The sequence below is a fragment of the Lepisosteus platostomus genome, chromosome 4 (genome assembly GCF_059453375.1).
Source record: "Lepisosteus platostomus isolate fLepPlt1 chromosome 4, fLepPlt1.hap1, whole genome shotgun sequence".
In the NCBI taxonomy this organism is placed as follows: domain Eukaryota; kingdom Metazoa; phylum Chordata; class Actinopteri; order Semionotiformes; family Lepisosteidae; genus Lepisosteus; species Lepisosteus platostomus.
Window position 1 is genome coordinate 62,789,513 of NC_142614.1, and position 26,915 is coordinate 62,816,427.

At 37.8% G+C, this 26,915-nt stretch overlaps 1 protein-coding gene across 2 annotated transcripts; it reads right to left on the minus strand.

Moving 5' to 3' along the window:
- Positions 1–1,360: 1,360 nt before the first annotated feature.
- LOC148673566 (kinesin-like protein KIF27) lies at positions 1,361–24,888 on the minus strand. Of its 2 annotated transcripts, XM_088630189.1 has the most exons (18): positions 24,575–24,888; positions 23,222–23,583; positions 22,310–22,510; positions 20,991–21,979; positions 19,373–19,516; positions 18,246–18,446; positions 17,414–17,598; positions 15,354–15,451; positions 15,054–15,239; positions 11,470–11,675; positions 10,865–11,062; positions 10,356–10,463; positions 9,508–9,684; positions 9,148–9,363; positions 8,271–8,477; positions 6,184–6,382; positions 5,018–5,182; positions 1,361–3,599 (listed from the first exon to the last, which is right to left on the minus strand). In XM_088630189.1, the coding sequence occupies exons 2-18, from the start codon at positions 23,517–23,519 to the stop codon at positions 3,163–3,165; spliced, it is 4,215 nt and encodes a 1,404-aa protein (XP_088486315.1). In that variant the 5' UTR covers positions 23,520–23,583; positions 24,575–24,888; the 3' UTR covers positions 1,361–3,162. The 2 variants fall into 2 exon arrangements, with proteins under 2 accessions (XP_088486315.1, XP_088486316.1); XM_088630190.1 differs by lacking the exons at positions 1,361–3,599; positions 5,018–5,182 and having other exon boundaries at positions 6,293–6,418.
- Between the last annotated feature and the right edge of the window lie 2,027 nt (positions 24,889–26,915).

Here is a 26,915-nt window from a genome sequence, read left to right on the forward strand (position 1 = left end):
CACAGATTTTCAACAACTTTGTGCTTGATTTTTGCAATATCATTTGAAGTTGTAACTAACAAATTTTGTCTTACTTTGAGTTATATGTATCTGTTAAATTTTAATCACTGTGAAAGAAAAGGCTTGTTGTAAGTACATTTTATACATAATTATATTCTATACTGAAGTTTTGATTGCCAATTGGTATGATATAGACAATTCCCACATTCCTGGTTAAGCATCTTTCTTAACTTTTTAACATTAAAAGAAACATCTTCCTAATTTACAAAATCTCTATTTTGAAGCACAAATTCAGAAAGAAGCAAATGAAAATTGCTATTGCTGCTTTGACAATAGATTACAAAAGCAACCATTATGTTCTTATACTAGCTATTGGTCCTTGTATTCATTTTCTGTATTTTAAATATCTCCCTATGTATATACACAGCGTCCTCCAAAAGTATTGGGACAAGAGTTCAAATTAGCCCATTATAGCTGTATGCTCAGGAAATTTGGATTTCAAATCACAAGATGAATATGGGACAAAAGCAGAGAATACCCCCTTTTAACTATGTGTATTTTTATGCATAAATGTTTCACCATTATACAACAACAGCACTTTTTTTGTTCAACTCCCCACATTTTAGATGAGCATAAATATTGAGACAAACAGGTTTACAGGTGTTTCTAATTGCCAAGGGGTTACACGTTGCATACATGTCACACAGACATAAACGAGCTGTGAAGGTACGGTATAGGCATGGTTGAGGTCTTTTGAAACTGCTTCTGAAGTCTTTTACATGAATTAGTCAGCAAAAACTAACATGAAGACAAAAGAACTCACTATGACAGAATAGGTCATTTTGGAAATGAGAGGAAAGAAAATGACCATCATAGAAATTTGTAAGACTCTTGGCATTGCAAAATCAACAATCTGGAATGTTCTTCAAAGTACTTCAGGCAGAGAAACAGGGCATCCAAAAAAGACTAATGCAGTGGATGAAAGAATGATTTTCTAAGTGTAAATTAAACCCCAAAAATTACTGTTAGTGAAATCAAAAATAATCTCCAGAGTGTGGGGATGCAAATCTTGAGTACCACAATCTGCAGAAGAGTTCACCAAGAAAAATTCAGAGGCTGCACTGCAAGGTGTAAGTCCCTCACCAGCAGCATAAACAAAAGGGATTGATTGAAATTTGTAAAAACAAATACTGAGATGAGCAACAAGAGTACTGGAACAAGGTTTTAAGGACAGATGAAACCAAAATAAACATCCATCAAAAGTGATGAAAAGGCTAAAGCCTGGAGAAAAACAGGAACAGCCAATGCATACCACTTCTTCAGTAAAGCATGGTGGAGGGAGTATCATGACGTGGGCATGAACAGGACAGGCTCAATGGTCTTTATTGATATCTTAATTGAAGATGGCAACAGTAAGATGAATTCAGAGATCAACAAACAGATCTTTTCTGCAAATGTAAGAAAAAATGGCACTAGACTTATTGGGCTGCAGTTCATTATGCAGCAGGACAATGGCCCAAACATACAATATGCTTAACAGAGGAGTTCTTCAGACAGAAAAAGAGGAACATTTTAAACTGGCCAAGTCAATCAACAGATCTGAATCCAATTGAGCATTGCATTTCATTTGTTCAAAAGGAGACTGAAGGCAGAAAGCTTGACCAACAAGCAACAACTCGGAGCCTGCAGTTAAAGGCTGGAAAAGCATCTCAAGTGAAGAAACAAAGAGTCTGGTGATGTCAATGGGACAGAAGCTTCATGCAGTTATTGCAAGCAAAGGATTTGCAATAAAATAGACTTTTTCACTGCTTTAATTTGCTTTAAGTAAAGTGTTCCAGTAATTATGGTCACCTAAACTTTGGGGGACTGAACACAACATGCTTTGGTTGAAAAATCATTATTTGCAAAACATATCCTAAAAATAATAGACAATCTTTCAAACTCGGACACAGAATAATTTGTTTAATGCTCAATTAAATGTAATATACAACAGGGAAATTAGAGGTTTTTGTCCAAATACTTTGGAGGGCACTGTATAACCTGACCTAATACAAGATACAAAGGAACCCTAAATGAAAGTGTGCAAAATATGTTGCAATGGATTAAGAAAGGATATTTGCAAAAAAAATACTAGAAGCTTCAGCATTCATCTTTACATTCCTGGTTTTCGAACAGCATATCAGCAATGTCCAATTATTCATGTGCACATACACAAGGATTCTGCATTCACAGAGAAAAGCACATTTATATAGGCGTTCTGCTTATTCAACTTGTACATCCCTTTACATACCTATCCAAAAACATTGAAATAAAAAGTTCATGTTATGCCCACTGTAGTAGCTTATGTTTTAAAGTGTAAATTCCTAGCATAAAAGCAATATATTACTCTCTTCAAAAACATTTTATTTACATAAAAAATAATAATTTTTAAATCATGTAAGAAATAGTATCTGAAAGGTTAAAACATCTTATTTCTAAACAATATAGTACATTACCAAATTTAATATCAGTAAAGTACTAAAAGAATAAGTACAAGACATATAAATGAGTCAATTCACAACATTACACATGAACACAATAAGCAATATAAAGGGAACATTCTTAAATACTAAAAAATTATATTTGTCTTCCAAGCCATAAGAGAAGTGGATGATTGGTGATGGAAAAATCCTGGAACTTGCAAAATATTTGAAAAACACAAATGGCAAATGAAGAGTACAAGCAAACAAAGACACAAAATCCAACAACTTGACAATACTACATACATGATTGTTAAAAAAAAACATCTAGTGCCTTGTAACAAATAACAGTTCTAGACTGGCAATACACTGCTTTACCTTTGAAGTTACTACCTTAATGGTCCTTTTATGTCTCTTTAAAGACTTAGTCCCAGTGCCATGTTTAGCTGTCACATACTGTATACAGACCATTAAATTATGTTCAATACACTTAGTGCGATTAATTCTAAAGGTGAAAACTCTGACTATTTTGTAGTTATACTTATATAAGAAACTATTAATACCTTATACTAACACCCAGGTCCCGAAGTGCTTATAATCTTCAGCTTTTGTAATGCGGGTGCCTCTCTTATCTGGAATATGAAACTGCATAAATATGATTAAGATGTTTGAACCTCCAACGTGCTACAGACTGTGTCATGACTTAAAAGTCTTCCTTGCTTTGGAATGCTTCTATAGAGTCTTCTTGGATGGAAGTGGCACTTACTCCAAGGCTGAAGCGTCTAACAGGCAGGTCAGATGCAGAAATCTGCCTCAACTCTCTTCTTGACACTTTCACAGGAGTTAACTCAGGAAACTGAATCCCACTTTTGCTTGTCTGTGGGGCTGCTGAATTTGGGACGTCATAGCCTACTGATGGTTCCTCATTATTCGTTACTCGTTGCCTGCTCTGAAATACGGAAGGAGCATTGGCTATTTGTTCTAACTCATCCCAACATCCACTGATCTTCTGTGACCGGCCACTAGTTACAGGACCATCACTGCACCCTTTTGAGCTCCTATTTTCTCTGCTGCTCTCAGACACGGAAGTCCATTTGTAATCTTCTGGCACAAGACATTTGTCTTGGCCATCTGCATTACCTGTTGAAGACAATATTAAAAGAAATTGGTGATGCATGAAGGTTTTAGAGATACTGTACATTTTTCCTCAAAAACGAATGTTATACTTAAATCATAATTTTACTAGAAATCTTAAGAGTTATAAAATACATATTATAGTATACCGTTTTATAAGGTAAAGTAGGTGACAATGGAGGTGTCTAATAAGCTTGATAAAGTGTATAACACCTGGAAGTGAACACATTTCCATCTTCAAAGAAGTGGGATGTCTGCTGAGATGTAGGGGGCCCTGAGTCTGTGATCAGAACAATCACAAAGTTTACTTTGGATTACCTTGGTTAATTAAGTTCTAGGTAAATGATTAAGTGTCAATCAACGGTCCAGAAAATAGGTCAAATAAGATCACATCAGGAGAAGGAAAGAGGAAAGAAAAGGGAAAAAGAAGGTCAGGCCATGAGAGAGAGGAGTGAGGAGGAGTTCTCAGGAGGAGAAGCAAGAGTCCCTGCTACATTTTCATCCAAAAACAGATTGGAGCTAACTGTTTGAATCTTGATAAAAGAGTGTTCTATTCTCTAACTTTTAGAGGACTTGGGAGTTTCCCCGAGTAAAGAGAATCCCTCAGTTTAATACTGCCTCTCCTGCTAGTGGGTGGATTTAAAATAGGGAGATTTATTATCCATTTATTTTATGGCATATAGGTTACTGAGAGAGATTTAACTGCAGGTTGTATTGCATTTAGTTAAGTTCTTGGTACTGTACGGGGGGTTTTCTGGGTGGACTAGACATAGGACTCTGAAGCCACTTGTCTGTAAACTTGTGTGTTGTATGTTTATGTTGTGTCTAGTGAAGTGAGTGTCACTGTCATTGTTAATAAATATTTAACATAGTGTGCGTGGATTATTATCCTTTTCACCAAACCTGTTCCAGTTAATAATAAATAAATGCCTCTACCTATAACAACAGCTCGGGTATGTTCTGGGAGAATGCACTTATAAGCTGGGGGTTATGATCATTTATTTTATTCTTGACTAATCTGCCTGGTCAGTTCCTGATTTTCTCTATATTTGGTAACAATATGTTGTTTCAAAGGTTCAGACTTTAACTGGGAGGATAATCCTTGTAGCATTAAAAAAGTAACTTCTACCTTTTCAGTTAATTGCAGTGCGGGGAATCCGAGCTCTAGCTATATTATTTCATTCCAATTTAAATCAAAATATTTCAAATTAGACACTGCTTCTCAGCAAGGGTGGTCACACCTGGCATCTTGCAGTGCAGTTTTTTTTTTTACATTTACTCAAGACGTACTTCTTAATGACTGATTTTATATGAAAATGTAATATTTAAGGAATAATGAAGAACTAATCAATATTGTTTTCAGAAATGAGCAGCAATGCTGTAATGAACTGAAGTAAATCTTTGCTTTCTCCCGTGAGGCCTACCTTTTCTAAAAGCAGGCTGCTGGTTAAGGGAATCTGCTACCAACTCTTTCAGCTTCTTTTTCAGGTCTCGGCTCGTCTTCTTGTAGAAAAAAAGGTCCTTCTCCAGCTGCTGGATTTTAGCTTCGTAGGATTTAATATTTTCAACAAAACACCCCCCTCTACCTTCTGTAAAAGACAGAATACAATTCTGAGCAGAGTAATGGCAAAATGATCAAGTGTAGTTACTGGACTGCGCATTTTATGGCAGCTAATACAATTCACAAATACTGAATATGTACACATAAACTGATTTGCATAGTGAAGATAACTGGATATAGATTTCTGTCTAAATGTTATAACCATACATTTTACAATATAAATCCCAGTTATTTTTCTCATACCAAACATATAAATTATATTTAAAAAATGTATTTGTATTACATTATTATTTTGAAGGAGAAATAGAAAAATGTGACAAATTCTAATACTCCAAATCATTAAATATTCAGGACTGAAAAATACAATATACTACAACCTATACCATGAAACAGTACTAGATAATGATGGTTAAAACTCAGCTCACTGAATAATGAAAGGTCGATGCTGTTAAAAGGTATTTTACAGAAACACAAAACACAAGTTAACATACATCACACAGCTTGGCTATTCCAAGATTAGTTTATATAGGGCTTGGGCTTTAATAACCCCTAAAACACACAAAGACGTAATTAAATAGATCTCATTATTAAAGTTCAGGAGAAGATAAATACCAGCAATTCCCTGCCTACAATTCCCCACCACTGACCCTACTCCCATTGGAGCAACTGTCATCTTCAATCTAAGCGGATGTCATAATAGAACAAAATTTTACATATAGTAAACTGGTCTTTGAATCTCAGTTTTACCTCTTCAACTGCCATAGGGAGCCTCAGCAACAGAGAAAGGCGGAAAGATTTTAAATATACTGAGAGGCATAAAAAACATAAATTCTATTAATCCCAATATTTATTAGCTGCAATTTTAATGTTTTTCATTTAAAAAATGCTCAAAGTGTTTTTCCAATCTTACGTTGGCACACAAAATGTCAAGAAACTGGAAAAAGTCTCACGTAACAGTTAACCATTCAATACTATAGAATGTAATTATACTGTCAACTGTCAGTCTTTGGGACATTGTGAGTTGGCTACCTCTGAACTCCTGCAGTAGTAATTGCATCTTGTGCTCGTGCTCTCTTTGCTGAAGGGTGAGCCGTCTGTCCATCTCCAGCGTGAGCCGCTCCACAGCTGACTCCAGATTGCGCACTACGCCTTCCTCCTCTTCGAGGTGCATTCTCATCTCCTCACACTGCAGCTGTAGCTTCCGCTCGGACTCACGGAGACCCACCACCTGAGGGAGGACATCTGTGCGTGTGAGCCCACTTTACTGTAGGCACGAAGTGTGTCAATCGGCTCAAAACACTCTCAAACGTTTAGACAAAATGCTCAGTACTGCCGAATCTAGCCCGACCGACATGACAAGACAAGAGAAAGAACATTACTTAAAAGGGAACTCTGCAACATAAAATAATGAGGACTGGTCAAGGTTTTATGTGATTGGGTCTTCAATCCAGTATGTGGAAACAGGATTTTTTAATTGGTGAGGCTTAATATTCTCCCATGCTATTTTAGCATTGTAAACAATATAAATTAATGTAATTGGTTCAATATGTCCATGAGCTGTTATCATAAGTTGCTGTTGTAGATTGTCAAACCCTCTATGCTTCTTTATTCCAGACTATCTCCAAATAACCATTTTTAAACAGACATTGATATAATCTTCTAATTATTAATTTAAAGTAAATTTCTCAAGAAGGACGTCTGTGAACGTTTGTTTTTTAGTCTTGGCCTACTTTCTGCTTCCAAGACATTTGGAAATTGATTCTGTGACATTTCCATTTCAGATGTTTTCTGCACTCCCTTTCGCTGCTTTATTTTGGAAAGTTTCGAAGAAAGTACCATGGCAACTGATAATTTAATCCAAGGACTGATTTTTTTTTCTTTTTCAGAATGGCAGCTGCACAATAAAGATGTCTTTGGCTGACAAAGAATACTTGCCACTTTACGAGCTGTGTAAAGGATCATTTGCATTTGTAGATGTTCAAGACCAGTAAAACCATTGTGCAACACAGAAGGAAGGATTTTATTTACACCCTTTTCCCAAGGGTTTTGGGAAAAGGACTACATCTGCCATAGAACTACATTTTGTTTTGTTTTTTTAATAGAGAACCCGAAGAGGGTAGAGAATGAATATTACAAATCAAAGTAAGGAGATTCATGATCAGCGATCATGTATTCATAACTGCTCTTTAAAAAAAGTGTGCTCTGGGAGGAACTAGTTTTGACCCTGTGACACGGAGGTGAAAGCTTGCAGTGCATTTTTCTATTCAACTAAATGTAAGCAAGAATTTCCCATTTAGGTGCATAGAAAATTTGTGGAAACAGATAATACACTTTGGTTGGGTTACAATGTAGCTATACAAGATGCCAAAGGAGGAAAATAGTTAAAAATTAAGACAAGCCTGAGAGCTTGAACACTCATTTTAAGCCTCAAACTTTAATCTTTTCTTTTCCACATTTGATGAGATTATCAAACACACTAAGGATGGGCACTTAAATCATAATGATTAATCAATAATAGGGAAAAGTGACCTATGAAATATTATTTGAAACTTTAACGTCTAATAGGAAACAGAAAGTGAGAAAACATCTGGGAAAGAGAGAGTTGAAATGCTGTGAAGTGTCTATGGTATAACATGTCAATGGTACCATGAACTGCATATTTGTAAAAGACTGATATAATTGCACTCTTCTGTGTTGTACACAGTTAGGTGGTAGATTGTGGCTGAATAATTTGTTTTATAACATGATAAAATAAGCCTAAACACAGAGACAGATACACAATAAAGTACTTATACCATAAAGAAAAACAGGATAACTGTACAAGATAGGAGAATAAGAACAAATAATGCAACTTGAATAACATGCTCTGGTAGGAAATGTGGACTAAATCGACCAAAAAAAACAGCATCTAATGATTACGTTGTGTAAATGAATGACGAGCATTTATGCAACTTTGACATACAGTAGACAAAAGCCGGTGAGACACATTCCATCAATTTTCTTTTGAGATTATTAATAAATTTCCATTTAACAAATAGGATATATGCAGTATACACTAGTATCCAAATAGTTAAGATGATAATCCTAAATTAACTGTGTTTTAATTCAGGACAAACCTTGTTGAAGTACTTGAATAGTAAAACCTTGATCTCAGTGAAGGAAAGAGTGCTCAGTTTATCCATGACCCCTTCTTTGCTGCTAATCAGTGGTTCAGTGGAAGTCCTGAGTGATTGCTGTCTGCTATCAATGGTGTCATTTTTATACTCTATTGCAGCATCCAGAGCCTCTACCCATTCTTCTAACTGGAAAAGGAGACGTTCCTCCTGAAAAACAAATCAGAAAATGCAAATAAACCCGCTTGTTTGTAATTCTGACACTTTAAAATCCAAGAAACATTTGTATTGAATTTACGTTTTCTGAGCCACTCAACACCTGTTTTTCTATGGACAAACTGAAAGATGGATAAAAGAGGGAAAATCTTGGTTAAGTTAGACATAATGCATTATCTGAAAAGGAAAATGGTTATTTTCAATGAAGGCTGAACTTAATAGAGTTGAACTTAAAACTCTAAAGTTTTCTAAATTAGACTTTTGTCTTGAATATTTATCAATGGGACTAAGAGGTACTACATTATTTAACCAATAGCATCGGCTGTATTTTTAATGTGTGTCTATATGATATGCTGGAAAAAAGTCACATATATATAGAAAATGATTATTATATGTATGCACCACAACAAAATGTATGAAGCCAAAGCCATCTAGAGGAATCACAAAGGCAAACTCCTTCTCCTTATCACCTTTCAATTTGAAACGGTCCTGTGAGTAACAATTACCTTTCTAAACTTTTCAAACTTTCCTGGTTCTGTGTGAACATTTCTAAATTTTCTTCCAGTTTATTCCTGGTTTGTAAGAATTTTCTGTAATAAACGCAACAGTGTCTCAACTGTCCCAACTTTCAATGTCCTATCAATGGCTGCGGCACATGCAGTACCTCTACTGTTAAAACACTGCCATTCTTCAGTTTCTCATCCAGGCTGTCTCTTCTCTTCAGCAGCTGGTTTCTCTCCTGCTGGAGATCCTCCACCTCTCGGAAAATCCTCCTCTTGCTTTCAGCGCTGCTGCTCTGGAGCTGGCTAGTCTTCTCTGACAGCTTCCTGTCCACTGCGCTTAGCTGAGCTGACAGCTTTAAGATATTTTTGCTTACAGCCTACAATTATAGATACATCAAAGTAACACAGGTTTACAGTCTGAATTAATTACAATCAAACAAAATGTATTCACCTTACACTTATTTTCAGTCACATCATATTTTTTTTCTTTGCAGAAGCTGGTAGTTCTGCATCCTCCTCACCTGACTGGATCTCAGTTTCTTTATCTCTAATTGGCTCTTCTCTTGAGAGAAAGCCTCCTTCTTGGCAATAATCTCCTCTCTCTTCTTCAGCTCTTCTTCCAACTCAGTTAGAGCCTGCCTCTGCTGCAGAACCTTCTCCACCTCCTCATCAAGCCATTTCCGCTGTGCTTCTAATCTCTTCAATAGAGAGGTGTTAAATCATTTTCAGTCTTTAATACATCTTTAATTCAGCATTTAAGATAATCGTTCATTTACATAACCAAGAGACCTCAGTTAAGGGTTAACCCAAAGAAAGACTGAAAGCCACTAAATACCATTTTCTACACCGCTAGGAGTTCAAAAATCAATGCAAACCTACCCCAGCCTAGACACAACACAAACAAAACATGCGGTGCCCAGTGCACAAATAGGGCAAATATCCGCTAGTCCCAAACCTGGCATTGCTCTACAAACTTTGCACTACTCTTGTAAAGTCCTGGTCACAGTCAGAAAGCTAGTTAGCTTTGTTTCAAACCAGAGAACTCAAGGTTAAAAAAAGAAAGTGGCATTTTACCTTATAAGCAATTTAGTAGTTCCTCTATCCTTACTTTTTGAGCAGCCTTATTTAATACACGACAGATTAAATGTCCAGGAAATTAAAAATCTCCTTAATATCCTCCACAATGAAACAAAATCAACCCTGGACCAGAGTGCTTCCATTATGTTCTGTATTTTCAAAATATTCCATTAAATCCTTAAGTACAGGAGATGAATTTTTGTTACAGTTCATTACATTTTTTCCCCTAAAGCATCTGGTGCTGTCTGAGATAGTGAAAAGAAGGAGCCGGGCATAGAAAAAACGTTTATACCTGCTCATCATCAGGAGTGCTGATGTGCTTTGTCTTTTTAAAGGCAGCTACTTCCTCTGTCTTTACCTTCAGTATTCTCTTTTGTTGTTCAGTTTTTAACTGCAGTTCCTATGAAATTTCAAATGGCAAATTAATAACATCTTTTGTCAGAAGACAAGTCAGAACAGTCTTGTAAAGCAATGTGTTTTTCATTGACGCACATTAAAATTGCAGAAATTGTCTTTAAATCTTCATACAGTACATGCATTCCTGTACAACAAGACAACTTTTTAATCAAAATTAATCTAGAATAGAATAAAAATAAACGTGAAGCATTTTTTAAAATGTAACAAGAAATTCTATAATTAAAAAAGATACTTCTTTGTGCACATAATAAAATAATAATAATACAATTAGGGGGTCAACAAAGACAAACTGGAGTTTCTCCCCTTTTTCTGCTTTTACCTTAAAATAGACAAATTGTTAACGCACTAAAATCAAATGAAAAGGTGCAGTCTGAGAAGACTCACTTTAATATGCTGCTGATCCCTGATGATCTCAGCCTCCAGTTTTCTCTTCTTGTCTGTCTCCTCCCTTAGTTTTTTCTGCAGCAGTGTCTGCTGTCGTCTCATGTGTTCCACATTCTGCTCCAGCTCGGCCAGACGTTTTTCACTCTGAGCCGAGAGAGATGCCAGCTTCTTTGTGTCTTGCTGCTTCTTTTGTAGTACCTAGCAAACAAAAACAGGCATGCTTAACACACTCAAACCTTCTCCCTCCGTTTTCTGAATATACTCTGAAACATAAGTAACATATAACAGAATATTTGGATTTTACACTATTAAGATTGGTGCTGTTCCAATATGCTCAATGTTTAAACTCAATATTTTACTATGAAATGCTTCACCAGTCAGCGTCTTATTCAATAAATATTATCAAATCTTAAAATCAAAAGTAAATAAACCTATAGATTGATACACATTCAATAGTTACAAATTGCAATAAATGAAAGAAAAAAAGTGCCTCCAGTCTCCAATTATGTCTTGCAGAAACCCTGAGAAAATGATTTGGGAGATACATGTTCAGTTTTTGTTTTTCTTTCTGGTATTACTTTTGCTTTGTGAGAAATATAGCCCACCTGTACTTTGATCTTTGCTGTGTCCACCTTCTTGCTGACATCCCTCTGGAGCTGGGCTGTCTCTGTGCCATCCTGCCCCTCCCTGGCCTCCAGCTCCTGCAGCTGCTGCTGGGTCTCCTTCAGCTCCCTCTTGGCCTGCTCAGCTTCTTGCTCCACCTGTACAATCTTCATGGAATAGTGCCTGTTTACTGCTTGGGCATCCTTACCTAAGAGGATGAAGACGTGAATGTGCTCATGAATTTACGATAAAATGATCATTTCTTTCCACCATTTAGCTACTAAATGATGACTGCTGCTTAACATCAGACGGGCCTCAGTTTCTCAGGTTCAAGCTTTGCTCAAAATTCCCAGAATATTCAAGAGTAGTGGGAGTGCGGAACAAGCTATCCAGCCATGCTGAAACTGACACCCTGGCTTCCTTCAAGAAGCACCTGGATGAAGTTCTTGGGTCAATTAGGCACTTTCAGGCCATCAAGGCCCATAGGGGAATGGGGGGCAAGGGCCACCATGTTTCTTGACCATCCGACACTGGAGGTGGAGGTGATGTGGTCAGTATCACCCTCCGGCTGGCCTCTTACCCCCAGAAGGATTAACCCCTGGAACTCACTTGGAAAGCAGGCTGTGTGGACCTGGGAGCCGTCTGGAAGGAATTAGAGCAAGCTCCATCGCTTGCCCCTACCTGGGATTGAACCCAGGACCTTCCAGTCAGGAGCTAGATGCTTGCTGTCACTTGATTGGCCACTGCCTCTCCCCTGGTCCCGCCTCCTCCTCCCTCCTGGCTTTTGTTTTCCTGTGCTATATTATCTTTGCTGACTGCCCTATCTTTCTTACACCCGAAGAAGGCTCCACAGTTGAAACGTTGTGTTTTCTTTCTTCTCTTTTCAGCATGGAATAAACCTATTACTTATTCCTACAAACATGAGCACTTTTTATTTTTTACCTAAAAACAAAAATTCAAATCATAAAAAGTTAAAGTCATATCTGGAGCTCTACAGGTGGGACTGGAAATGATTCACACATGCACCCCAGAACCACATCTGCAGCTTAACTAGAAACCATAGTAGAAACTAACTAATAAAATGCAAAACTGAATATGAAAATTAGTAATATGCTTTCAAAAACCTAACATTCAAAATATATTAAATACAATCAAAAGCAGTATACTCAAGTTATAGCAAAAAGCAATGGAACACATATAATAATATAACACATATTGATAATATTTAAATGGACAAATATAGTTAATCACTTAATCAACACTGAAAGCAACAGAAACTTAACATTTCATATAAATATTCACAACACAGTATATTTATGCAGAGAGTTATAATACAGATCTCTCTAATGGTCCAGTAACAAGGAAATACAGCCAAGTTTTGCAAGCACAAAATCTGCTTAAAAGGCTTTTCTCTTTGCTTCTCAGTACAGCTTCTGACAGATTTAAATCTGTTTTATTCTGTTGTTGAGTTGAAGCCTTTGTCTTCTGTAATAATCAGAGACAGAAATTATCGTTTTTAGGTTTTAAAGTACTGCCAACAAAATCAAGCTGAAAGATTTGATAAATCCTTTTTCTCTTGACAGATTAGTTGATGTGGTGCCTACAACAACACCAAAGATGAAAACTTCACGCATATTTCACTACTTTACTGACACAATAACACAAAAAGATCATGTCAGACACATCGATCATACAAACAGAAAAGAACTTAAAACTTTTTCCATTGACAGGTCTATTTTGTTAATTCCAGCAAATAAGTACATGGCCTTTTCATCAAATTATATTAACCACTTTCTTTGTACGCGAATGATGAAAATGGGACATTTTGACGATACTGCCTTCCCTCACAGTGAAGAAACGATCTGCTGTTTGCTTTTTCCCTTGTATATGAATCAGAAAAAAAGCAAAACTAGGTGAGGACTACCTCTGCTTGGTAAAACAGATGGCAAGTTTTAAGAATAACCCATTCTCCTTTGCTTCTTGATTAATACAAATTATTTATCAGATATGGGGCACCAGCTAGCCAAAAACAGTGAAGAATACAGAGTAGCTTAGAAACCAAAAGCAAATTAGAAAGTTTCAAAAAGGTTCAATCAAAATCAATGAAAATCAAAAAGTTTTCTTTAAAATTAAACCACTCATCAATAAAAGTGAAATTTTAGGGTTTGGTATATAAGGGTAACAAGATTAAACTGCCACACCCCCTAGTGGTAAGCATGGAGCCTGACCATTCTAATAAGGATGGACAGGTCACAACTTCATTATGCACAAAAAATACAGAAAGAACATAAATATTTGTTTCCATATATGAATCAAAATAACTTTCTTTACAGTTAAAATGTCTGCATACTTGTAGCTATTTTCAATATGTAATTCAAGGGTTTGTTTCTTGTGGACATGTTTCACATAAAATGTATTGGCTTACTGTTATTTCTGTTAACAGGTTTGACTTCTCTACTTCTCTAACCCCTTAACTCAGGGGACCCCAGTTCTGGGCCGGGAGACCTACACACATTCTGTTTTGTGTCCCACCTTTGCACTCAATTCAATACAGTAAATGATATGCTCAATAGCCTAAATAAAAGAGTCTATTTGAATTCCTTAATTTTTCATTTCCTAAACATGAAGGAGGTTGCTTTTAAGGTTTGCAGTATAAGTCATTTAAAATCTCCAACAACTGCGTAGAAAAAAAACTTACAGATTACCGAACCAATCAACTTGTTGGTTTATTTAAGGATTAATTTAAGCTGCCATGACAACCATAATGTGCACGTGTTCCCAGGACCAGGATTGGGAATACCAGCTTTAGGCTGTGTAACCATATTCATCTTACTTGAGTGATCTGAAGGGCAGACCATTTGGATACTTTAAATCGATTAATGTTCACAAATCAAAATAATTGGTTAATGTGTTAAAATTTGGTTTCATTCCTTACATATTTGTTTTTGGTTGTAGAACAGTACAATAGTGTCTGTAGAGGAAGGTGCAAGGAGACATTATCAAACATCCCTGCTGTACACTATAAGAAGGTGCACTGTTGAATTTCAGGTAATCGTTACAAATATCTACAGTATGAACTATATGATTAGAAATACAGTTATGGCTGATTTAATTAGAGTCATGGAAATATGGAATGATCTAGTCTGTGGAGCTAAAATGATAGGACAGCGTTCCAGCTATACTGGCTACACAAAAATATTCTGCATGACTGCTTCTGAAATGTCAAGGTTACAAACGCCCTTTCATGTGATTATTCCAGTTTATCCAACATGTTTATCAGTGAAGTTCATCTGAAATATTAATACCGTAGAACTGGGTGACTGATTCAGTAATTATGATGATGATGTTCAATAAATTATTTTTAAACTTACTCTTTTTAAAGACCTTTGTCCCACATATTGTGGTACAGCGTGCCAGGATAAGCTCCTGCTCCTCTGCGACCATGTATTAGACAAAGTGTTTAGGGAACAGATGGATGGACGGTGGTTCTGAACTGTCAAAACAAAAGCTAAACCTATTCAACTGCTTTCCTGCAAATGGCAAACCATTTAAATACATGCAATACCCAGTATAGCATCAGACATACCTGTTTTAACCAGTTCTTTGATAAGCTCTTCTTTCATTCGGATATTAATTGCCAGTTCCTTTGTCTTCTGCTTGGCCTGTGTAAGCCTAAGCTCAGCCTCCTTTAGCTTCTGTAGGTTCAGAGTCTGGCTGCACCTAACCCGCTCTTCCTCCACCAAGAGCTCTGGCAGACCAGCACCACCGTGCTCTGGAGATCAAAGAAATACAAAACACAGCAAGTTATTTATGGAGAGTTAAACTGGAATAGTTGGGGGAGAGGGGGTCCTTATGACTTTAAAAAAAAAAAATTATGTGCATCTACCTGCAAAGGGCTGAGTATGTAGGCTTTCTTCATCGTGAACGTTAGAATCGGACACCACTGGAGTTTGTTTCCGAGTCCAGGTGCGATTCATGGAGCGCCTAGCAGAAAGAAAGAGAAACAGAACACATACAGGGCCTTGAAAAAAAGTATTCTGACCATTCCTATGGTGTCCCATTTTGTGATATTACAAAACGTTGCATACACTATTTTGAAATGTAATATTTTGTGCAAAACTAATGCTTTGACAGCAATTGCAGCTGCCTGTCTTTTTAGGTGTCATACTTTCCCATTCTTTTTGACAGAGTTGCTCAAGGTCTCTTAATTTGCTTTGAGAACATCTACTGAAAGCACCTTTTAAGACTTTCCACAGATCTTCATATAATTCCTACACAACAAGGCAGAATACTGACTGGTCCACTTAAGGACATTCACTTTCTTATTCTTAAAGCATTCCATTGTGGTGGCTTTATCCTTGTGCTTTGGATCATTATCTTGCTGAAAAGTTCAAAGTAAAATTTTGTCCCAGTCTTAGATCCAAAACCAATTTTCCTCTAAGATTTGCCAGCATTTACAAGCTTTCCAGTGCCTGCTGACGAAGAGCAGCACTCCAACAAAATGCTACCGCCACCATGCTTGACAGTAAGGATGGTGTTGCATCATATGTAACTTTGTATTTAGACCAAAAAGCAAAATTTGAACTTGATCTAGTACGATATGACCACAATTGGTTTTGACACATGTTTGCAGTATCACTTAGGTGCTTTGTTGCAACCAGCATGCGAGATTTGAGATGGGTTTTTTCCAGTTACAGTCTTCTCCAGATCTATGCATTTATACAACTTTATCCCTGAGTTGTTTTGAAAGCTGCTTTGAAACAGGATCATGGGGGAAGCCAGGGCCTAACCTGCCAAGCAGTGGGCGCAAGAGGGGGGTACACCCTGGATGGGATTCCTGTCCATCTCAGGGCACACAAGGACACAGACACAAATCCACACACACACTCATCAGAGCCAATCTTCCCAGCAACCAATTAACCTACCAGTATGTCTTTGGTCTGTGGGAGGAAACCCAAGTGAACCCGGGAAGAACATAAAACTCTACACCACAGGAATTAAACCGGGGGTCCCAACACCGCGACACAGCTATGATAATCACTGCGTCACTGCTCTTTGGTCTTTTTATTAGCTTAAAATTTCAGTGCCTTAAAATGACAGGTGTGTTTATTCTATGTCACATGCACACTGACAGAGGCTACCCAGCTAATTATGTGAATCATTAAGATAATTTTGTGCCTCTATATAAAATTAGGTTTGCCACAACAATGTTTCTGAATACTTTGGAAATTTGAGTTTCCCACTTTAATTTCATATTAATTATCTATTTACTTATATATGTTCGTGTCCACATTCTTGCTTTGAATATGTAGAGTAGATTGTAACTGTATATATAACAATTATTACTTGCTACTTCGAAGTATCATGACTGGAAGCTTTAAAGTATCAAAATATGAAAACTGAGCAAGGGTCTGAGTATGTTTGCTAGGCTTTGTAATATATGCTGGAAAGTATTTATAAGCAACTCTTTTCTAAGAAAATGTTTTTTGAATTGTTTGAATTAAGTTAACAACATCTCCTCATATAAAACTCTAGTTAACGTACTACCTTTGGATTTTTCCATCTTTGTTATCCTATATTTTAGTCTCTACTCTCTATGTACTTAATCTCCATTTAATTACTTTCCTTAATTTACATTTGATCAATTCAAGAGATATTTGGAAGATCACAGACTGATGGCTGCATTCTAAGGGCAAAAAGGAAATCTGTCTGAGAACACCTGTTCCATATACAATGACGTGTATCTGAATTTGGTTCTCTCAAACAGAAATGTCAATGTCAATTAACACACTGACCATCAGCAAGAGCACTAGTACTAAAAATGTCAGTGCGTATAAATAAAAAACAGTGCCAAGAAATGGTGTCCATGTCATCTGCAGGGCATCTTGCAGATAATAAGGTTAATGAAATCCTTTCAATTGTCTATCATTGCTCGATTGTATTAACCTGAAAGCCTGCTTCTTGTCGTTTTCTCTGTCTTTTTTAGCATTCTTCTCCTCCTCACTGCTGTCAGAAAATTCACAACAAAGGACCTCATCTTGCTCCTCAATCTGTGCCAGCAGCAACTGGCTACGAGTTCTGAAAGCTGCCATCACTCTTTCCAGAGAATATGCAGGAGGACTTGTGTGAACCTGTAGAAAACAAAAGAACAACAGATGTTTATCTGACCTACATGGTAACTATGTGATCACGTACCACACCAAATCAAACAACAGGCCAACCTGACATGCTCATTTTCAATTACAGGCCCAGCACCTGATGGACTTTACACCATAGTAGAAGTAGACCATATGAACATGAAAAAGGCTACGAATGAGAAGAGACCATTAGGCATAATTAGCCTATGTGATAGTTAGCAGTTAACGAATCCAAATCCACAAGTTTCTTGGAAGAAGCTAAGGGTATTGATTCAACAACTTGGCAGGGTAGTGTGTTCTGTTCTTCCACAGCAATTTGGGTACAGAGCTACACCCTGTTCTGAGTTTTAAAAGCATTTCTACTTAAATGCCACCAGGACTGTCTCACAAACAAGAGCCACCAAACTGTGTAATTTATAAGACATTTACACATCAATAAGCTTCGGTCTTCGGACTGTTGAAAAAGAGGTATTTCTTGTCTCTTTGCTGTTGCTCTACTCTGATAAAACAGATGAACGGTCAAAGAAATGGTACTAAAAACCTACAGTGTAGAAGTTCCACCGAATTTATGAACCATTAATTTAAACAGTATAACTGATGTTTATTAAATAAGTGGAGATGCCTGAAACTAAGTTCTGTACCTTCCTGGTGTCCTGCCTGAGTTGGCTTTGAGAAGCATCCCCCCTGGATCCTGCCTGATTGTAATTGGTGAGTGGGACACTAAAAGGTCTCCTAGAAGAAGCAGATCTTTCCACAGAAACATCTGATTTGTCCAACTTAAAGCTCTGTAGGTCTTCTCTTAGTCGATCAATCAATAACTGCTGTTCCACCATTCTCTCATTCTGCAATATTACAATAGAGAAAGCATGAATGAATGAATATATTAAACATAATACACTTCACAGATCTGAGGAGTGTTTCCAAGGAAAGTGACAAAAAGCTAACCACCTGCTTCTTCCAAATGTATATTCTTCAGTGAGTGTAGTTTATCTGGAGTTAAATTTTAGTCTTGAAATGGTAAACTAGATGTCTTAAAGCTTATTACTTTTGTTTTTTGTTCTATAAAAACTTGTTTTTTTTAATCATCATATACTTAGGAATGTACTGTACGTGAAATAGAACTGGGAATTTAAATAATACATTCTGTACAGAAAGGTGCACAATTTAACAAAGTACTGAGATGAGAATACAATTTAGCTTTAAATATATACTTTTCATAATGAATTTAATGTTTAAATTTAGTGCATCAAGAACTAATACAGTCCAGCTTTACCATTAACATTGATTTTGTGGGCTTTAGAACTATCACCTCCAAGAATGAATGAGCTGCATCTAGCTTTATTTGTCTTCTTATGAATCTATACATTTATAAATAGTTTACCTGGATTAATAAACTACCTACAGTCAATTCTATATTGTGAGGTTAAATAGCATGATCTGTTTTAAGAAAATGCTAATTTTACACAGGTCTAAAGATCTTGGTCCACATTCAACTGAACCAATGCAAGATTTATTTTATATAAATGAAAGACAGAAAACATTTTATGAATAGATGTTACAGAAATAATATTTGGGATGGTCTAAAGTATATTATAAAATCAAAATGTAACAAAGAAGTTTTATTTTGCAAAATAGCCTGTCTGCTAAGCACTACATTTGCAGATGCCCTGTTTTTAAAGTGGCATAAAAAGTAAGTGAAATTTTCTTTTCTTCACCAATTGTAAATACTGTACTTAACTGCATATGTGTAGCTTAAGTCGGGTATTACCTGTAATCGACTTTTATTTCGTTCATCCTCAAGAGCAGCTAGATACTCTTCATTTTCCTGCATAAGTGTGTTGATTTGATCTTGCAGTCTCTTCAGTTCAGACTCTTTCTTAACAAAAACGTCTTCATCTGTTGCCAAAGCATCCTGAAAAGAAAAATTCAACAAAAGAAGTAACAATTTAGTCTCTTATATTTGTTTCAAATGCTCTGCTAATTTTGTACCAAAATATGTTTAACACAGTTTTACTTTCCATATTTCTGTTAACCACATACCTCTACTCTACTAACCTGGGTAAAGAAAGATACAGTAATAAGAGAAGCATTAACTAGAGTGAGTACCAGGCTTCAGGAAACACCCCCAACACTGTGGCTCCTCTCTTGAATTATACAAAAAGAACTCAATTTTAACCCTATAAAATGGGGTTTATTCTTAAACACAGGATACACTTTGCTCTATAAAAGAAAAATTACTTCAGATAAGGTGAGATCAGATTCAAGAAATTACATAATGTTGAGCACATCTAGTGTGTTGTAGAAAAATCCATCCATCCATAAAAGTTCATCCATGGTTTCCCTTCACTGTGTCAGAATTATACCAAAAAAGTAAAAAATAAACTTTGTGAAAAACAAACTACAGTACTGGAAACAATTAAGAGTGGGAAAATAATTCTAAAGATGCATTACAGATTAATAACTTGGGCAGCAGAGTGGTGTGTCAGTTAGTGCTACTGCATCGGGTTAAGGTCTGGAATGCCTTCTGTCTGTAGCTTGCCTGCTCTCTCTGTGCGTGTGGGGTATCTACAGGTGCTCCAATTTTCTCTCACAGGACAGGAGCATAGAAATGAAAAGTTTAGGTGATTAATGGAACTCCTTTTAACGGACAGCAGCCCAGCTTCACATTTCAAATTGCACTGTATGTAAGACACTATGTGGGGGGTTTTAAATTGGGTACTGTTGAAAATAAAAGAGGTTGAGAAAGAAAACCCAAATTCTCCAAAGGTGATGTCAATCTGAATAAATCTGCAGAAATTTTTCTTCAAAAATAGCAAGTTACAAATAAGCATAAATGGGTTTTGATTAGACCAGCTAAATAACTATTTTTTAACATTCTGTCCTGTTTCCTCTCCTCAGCAATGGAGTCTGATATTATACAGCTTTAATAAAGTTCCAACAGAAAAGTTGTATCATACCAAGACTAGCTGGAGTTGAAAATTCCTCAAAAAAACTGCTAGTATTTTAATTTTATGAGTGTCCCAATTTCCAGCAAATATGGTAAAATCATTATGGTTTATTAGACATCCTCATCTTACAATTTGTCCCTTCTTATACATTGTCTGAACAGTGTTTGAACAATAGCTTGCTTATCTTCTGAGGTGGAGTAACTGCATAATTTACAAAATATCTCCAATTAATTCATTGTACTTTGGGGGTAGCAGGAAAAAAGTGTTCTTCGACTTCATTCTGTGAAATGATTGCCAGTGAGAGCAAATACACCTATGGTAAAGAAAAATACATCTCCTGTATATACTATAAAATTGTTACAAATAAAAAAACACATTAATTACAATAACTGAACACACAGAACTGTTACTTTCAAAAGGTCATATGGACCTCACTACCTGGCATTTCTTCAGCTCTCTTTTCAGCTGGAGTATTGTGATATGATGGGGTTCCTCTCCAGTGCTGCTGGCCCTGCAGTCCACTTCCACAGAGCTGCACTTTTCACTCTGCAGCTCTTCAGCTCCCTCCAGCCACTCCTTCAGCTTGCGCTCATGAGTGGCAGGCAGGTCAGCTGTCTCCCTGAGCTCCAGCAGTAACTGCATCGCGTCTTCCGTGCAGGCTCGATAGTGGTAGCTCTCCACCTGAAGCTGGGCCAGCTGCTCCTCGAGGACACGGATACGGCTACTTTCGTGGCCTCCGGGCAGCTCCTGGGAGATGTGGCTGCCACGGGTCATCAAGCTGGCATGCTGATTCTGCAGAGCTTCTCTCAGAGCCCTAATCTCCAGCTCCATTTCATCCATTCTGTCCCAGTCAGGGTTGTAATTGACAATAGGTTTGTTCTTGATGTTCCGAGCCCTGTTGGCATATTTGAGGGAGTTCAGGGACTCATCCAGATCTGAAGAAGATGGGCTGATGCAGGTTATCATCACTGTCTTAGCATTGCCTCCAAGTGAGTCCTTCAGGATTCGGGTGATCTTTGCGTCTCTGTAGGGCACGTGCTGACTCTTCCTTTTAGGATCCCCCAAGGCACTTATGACATTTCCCAATGCCAGAAGGCCACTGTTGATCTGGATTGACTCTTTAAAGCGCTCACCAGTATTGCCCGTCTTGGTGACTCTCTCGGATCCAGCAAGGTCCACAAAGTGAAATTTGGATGAGATGAGCTGGACAGAGTTGTAAGTACCGGGTTCCCCCTCCCCTCTGCTCTGCTGGGCTGTCTCACGCGTGGGTCCCTGTTGACTCACAGTGATGGTGAGAATGGCATGGGAGCGACTAGAGTGCTCGTTCATTTGGGTGGTTCCTGTATGACGAGCTGCAGTCCCAGCTTCCAGCAGGCTCATCACATCTTCTGCTGTCTCCACCAAGCTCTCTTTGGCCCCAACAATCACTGATTTGAAAACAAAGCAAACAAAATCAATTCCTATACAAATCACAAAAGAAAAGTGTCACATCTAATGAATTTGTCACGCTAATGTCCAGTCTACCTTGAATGTTAACATGTTCAGAGCACAGTTAAACCCTGTTTCATTACCATACTACATACTGGTTTGTTCATATTTTGCTAGCATTAATTAAAAAATAAATGTCTAAAGAACAACCTTTTTCTATTTTTTTGTTACTTGAAAAAAATCTTTCTAATGGTTATGATGAATCTACCTGACAGCTGCCAGACTCTTCATTTCAATAAAGTCAAGTGTGGAAGGGTGCTTTGAGTTACCTGTGTTTCCTTTCTCATCCTCTCTGATATGCATGTCTTTGGAGGATGTTTCCAGCTCCAGTAAGTCCCTTAGCTCCTCCTTATAGACCTCTATATAAGAAACTTTGACAGTGAAGTCTGTGTTATGCTTCTCTGCGATATTGTGAAAGATTTCCTGAATAGCACGAGGAATGATCCCATTCTCTTCATCTGAGGTGGCAACTTGGAAGGGGGAAGAAGAAAAACACAAGTGAACTAACGCCTTAAAATATTTTTTTACCATCTGTATGAGACTTTCTACCGCAAGTCAAACTCTAGCTGTGGCATTTTTACTTTTTTACAGAAATTAAAACAGCATATTCAAAAACAAATTAGAAATGGTCACTATCAATTGATGATGTTGTTTCGGTCATCTTATTAAGGCACCAAAACATGGTCACTAAATTGAGATCTTGGAGGCTGGCTGCAAACATACTTGACTGTTATGTTAAAAAATTATAATAGTCCATTTAATGGAAAAAGTCCTTCCATCCATTTCCTAACTGTTTTTACCTCCACTTTACTGTATTTTACCCAATACAGGGTTGTGGGGGAGCTGGAGCCTATCCCAGCAAGCAACAGGCGCAAAACAGGATACACTCTGGATGGGGCATCAGTCCATCACAGGGCACACACAGACTCGAACACACATTCTCACACCAGAGACAATTGTACAGAAGCCAAATAATCTACCAGTCTGTTTTAGTATATGGAAGGATACCTAAGCACTCGGAGGCAAGCCACGCAAACACTGGGAGAACATACAAACTCCAAGCAGATAGCACCCAGGGCCCCAGAGCTGAAAGGCAGCAATAACAGCATCTGTGCCACCGTGCCACCTGAAAGAACAAGTCATTCCTGAAAAATAGGCTTGTTCACTTTCATAATACTCACCAATATGTCCCCCACCAATTGTGTATGTTTTTCCTGATCCAGTTTGCCCGTAAGCGAACACTGTGACATTATATCCTTCAATGAGAGACAAAACCAGGGGTTTGATGCATGTCGTGTAAACCTCATCCTGTAGAGACTTCTGACCAAATACGAAATCAAAGGTGAAGGCCCGGTCCTTTCCGATGATGATCTGCTGGGTGTTGGGTACAACACGCACGCAAACCTGGTGGTTGTGGAGGATCTCTTTTGGGAGTAAAGGCCTAATTCGAACGGCCACCTTCACTGGAATCTCCTCCATGGCTTGCTCTGGTTACTTATACTGTTCTCATATTCTTCAGAAAGCACGAAGAAGTCCAAACTGACTAAGACAAAAAAACAAACAGACTTGGTAAGTACAATAATGGAAAGCAATCGTGTAGCTGGGGTGGACCGGTGGCTCTGTGGCTAAGGATCTGCGCCTGTGACTGGAAGGTTGCCAGTTAAAATCCCACGGCAGGAGGAGGAATCCTACTCCGATGGGCCCCTGAGCAAGGCCCTTAACCCTAACTGCTCCAGGGGCGCCATACAATGTCTCCAAGACCCCAAGTGTCTCCATGGAGAAAATCTGGGGTATGCGAAAAGACGAATTCCTAATGCAAGAAATTGTATAGGGCTAATAAAGAAACATTAAAACATTACATTAGTTTAGGCAAGACAAGTGACAGGAAGTTCAATATTTTATCCAACACCGAGAAGTGTACTTTGTAAAACACATTTATTTACAAAGGAAAAATAAAAAAAGGAATTTGAGACACATTTACAGACAGGCCTTGAGCTATCGATTAAATTAATTTGTGCGTGTTTGAAATACTGGACAAGGCTGAAAACCCTCGAGCGATCCTTTGACTTCCTTCTTTGACAAGCTGAAGATACTCATGGTAAGACCACCGCAAACTCAGGGGTATTTTTATTTTTTGTGACAGAACAAACTTCATATCTATATTTTCTGTTCTCTAAACTTTAGTTAAGTGTCACTTTGTTGGCGGACTAGTTTTAATATCATAATAACACATGCTGATACTACTAAAATAGTGGGAATTGTATTTGTGAGCACGTCTGAAGAAACACCAACGAGCTCAAAACAGAAAGGTGATTAACGAAAAAGTTTTAGAAAAAAGTTTCTACAATTACAAACTTTTTACGATTTTTTACGATCACAACAAACACATATACCGGGTTATGCACCACAGAGCTTATACTATGCATCAAAAGTCACATAAATAATCATGTATCAAACTTCAACACTTGAATTACTTTAAGACACACCTGCAAATATATACCACAATCAATGCTGTTAGGAAGTACTCTTCTTACCATCATCTTCCTACAATAATGGTGTTTTACATGCGTAAGCCTGTCATGTTTACAGGTTTCGAAAGACGATCAAGTTGAGAAGTGTTCTTTAAAAGTAACGCAGGTTTCTCCACACACTGAAATTAAATGCAACACCAATAATTCACACTCATAACTCGGTCTATCATATGGACGACGTTTTCACTTGAAAAGCTATATAATTTCTAAGTTGTCGTTATTTTATCGCTCCTTGCATCAACCAAAGTTTTTTTTTTCCCCATTGTTTCTGTTCATTACCTGGCAACCACTGAACGTTGCCAACAGACTAGTCAACAAATCCACCACGAAGCTCAAGAAGAGAAATGCACTGACGACAGGAAAACTACAGCGCCCCCTCACTGTGAAACGGTCTGTTTGGGGAAAGCGCAGAGACCACTGTTCTGTTCATTTCTACTAACTAGACGGAGCTTTTTGCTGAATTTGACAAAACTCACTTTTTTTTTGCTCTTGGCTTTTCCTAGTAGTGCAGTATGTTTGGTAACCTAAAAATTATCACAGGGAGTTCAACAGGGAAGTACTGTGGATGGGTATGCGCTTATTTATCGTATCAAGTGCAGAATCTGCTACACATAATTCATTTGTGGGGATTCGGTCCAACATTTTATCAGGCACTACACCAGCTAAATCAGTGTACGGTAGGAGGCTGTGGTGTTTTTGTATGTTACTCCTTGGTTACTACAATCCTGAGATCAAACCCTTGTTGGAAGTTAAAAACTTTTGTTCCTGTGTTGTCTTTGGAGTGTATTTTAGGATTCTCACAAGGGCGTCTTGCTTCTACTTAGGTAGAAGGCTATCATTGCTTCTCAACCTATATGATGCTAAAAAATTAATAACATGCCTTTGAAAATAAGAAGGGGTGTTGATGGTTTTCTTGCTTACATATCAAATGAGACACTGAATGGTCTAGTTGCTGGGGAAGCAATTGGAAGTGGTGGTTAGGATTCCAGACTTGTAATTGAAAGGCTGTGGTCTCAAATCCCAGTGCTGCTGTAACTGTGAAGGAGGTATTTTGCCTAAATTGCTCCAGTAAAATACCCACCAGGTATACAGTAAAGGGATGCAAATATAAGTTACTCTTGATTAGAGTCAGCCAAATTAATTAGTAATTAGCTGTCTTAGTGATGTGAGAGGTCCTGAATCAGCAGTTCACAAAATAGGAGTTGCACTGCTGTATAATTCACAATATCATCCGAGTTATACAGCAATGGTCTTTGTCGTCGGGCGACACAATGTGATTAATCTATCTCTTGCATAGTCCCATGTCTGTGGCACTCAAAACCAAAAACCATTAGAAATTCTGTGAGCGTTAATATTTTTAAATGTTACTTAAATACCTTTTGTATGGACACTCAAGGCAGTTTGCTGATTCTGTCTTGTGTCTAGCTGGCTGTTGAAAGGGACTGCAGATTCAGCATCAAACACTGGTTCTAGGGTTCTGGGTATCATCTGTGAGTAGGGTTACCAGGGGGCCCTATAATCATTGGACACTTTAAAACAGAACAGGACTATAAAGCTGCCATGAAACTGTGCTAAATGAATGTGTTAATTGAGTTCTAAACCTTTACTACACTGATAATGCTGCTTAATTACCACCCAAGAGCTGAACTACACTAATTTTAAAATTAAAAAAACTGCTTTCCTAATTCATCCTGCTGACTAAAATGACTCTGGCTGTTTTGTCTTTTGTACCAGCCATAAAGGATGATCATGACAGACCCCATGAAGCAGCAGTGTGATATCAATTTAGTAGCAACCGTAAGGTAACCCTGTCTGTGACCCTTGTAATGTTTAGGATGCTGTGGTATTATGTAAGGAGGTCTGCTGCCACAATGTAAATATCTACCTAACATGCAATCACCGCTGTGAGGTTTAATTTAATAATAATTATAATTGCTTACACTTATACTTACACTTTCTGGACACTCCACTCAAAGCGCTTTACAGGTAATGGGGACTCCCCTCCACCACCACCAATGTGCAGCATCCACCTGGATGATGCGACAGCAGCCATAGTGCGCCAGAACACTCACCACACATCAGCTATCAGTGGGGAGGAGAGCAGAGTAATGAAGCCAATTCATAGATGGGGATTATTAGGAGGCCATGATTGATAAAGGCTGATGGGAAATTTGGCCAGGACGCCGGGGTTACACCCCTACTCTTTACGAGAAACGCCCTCGGATTCTTTAATGACCACAGAGAGTCAGGACCTCAGTTTTACGTCTCATCGGAAGGACGGTGCCTGTTTACAGTATAGTGTCCCCGTCACTATACTGGGGCATTAGGACCCGCATGAGCTGCA

Excerpts from the sequence above, each read along its gene's own strand:
- LOC148673566 (XM_088630189.1), bottom strand. The coding sequence starts at position 23,519 with ATGGAGGAGATTCCAGTGAAGGTGGCCGTTCGAATTAGGCCTTTACTC. Across the intron at positions 21,980-22,309 it reads GGATGAGAAAGGAAACACAG|TGATTGTTGGGGCCAAAGAG; the intron begins GTAACTCAAAGC and ends TTTTCAAATCAG. Across the intron at positions 11,063-11,469 it reads CAGCAAAGATCAAAGTACAG|GTACTACAAAAGAAGCAGCA; the intron begins GTGGGCTATATT and ends TTTGTTTGCTAG.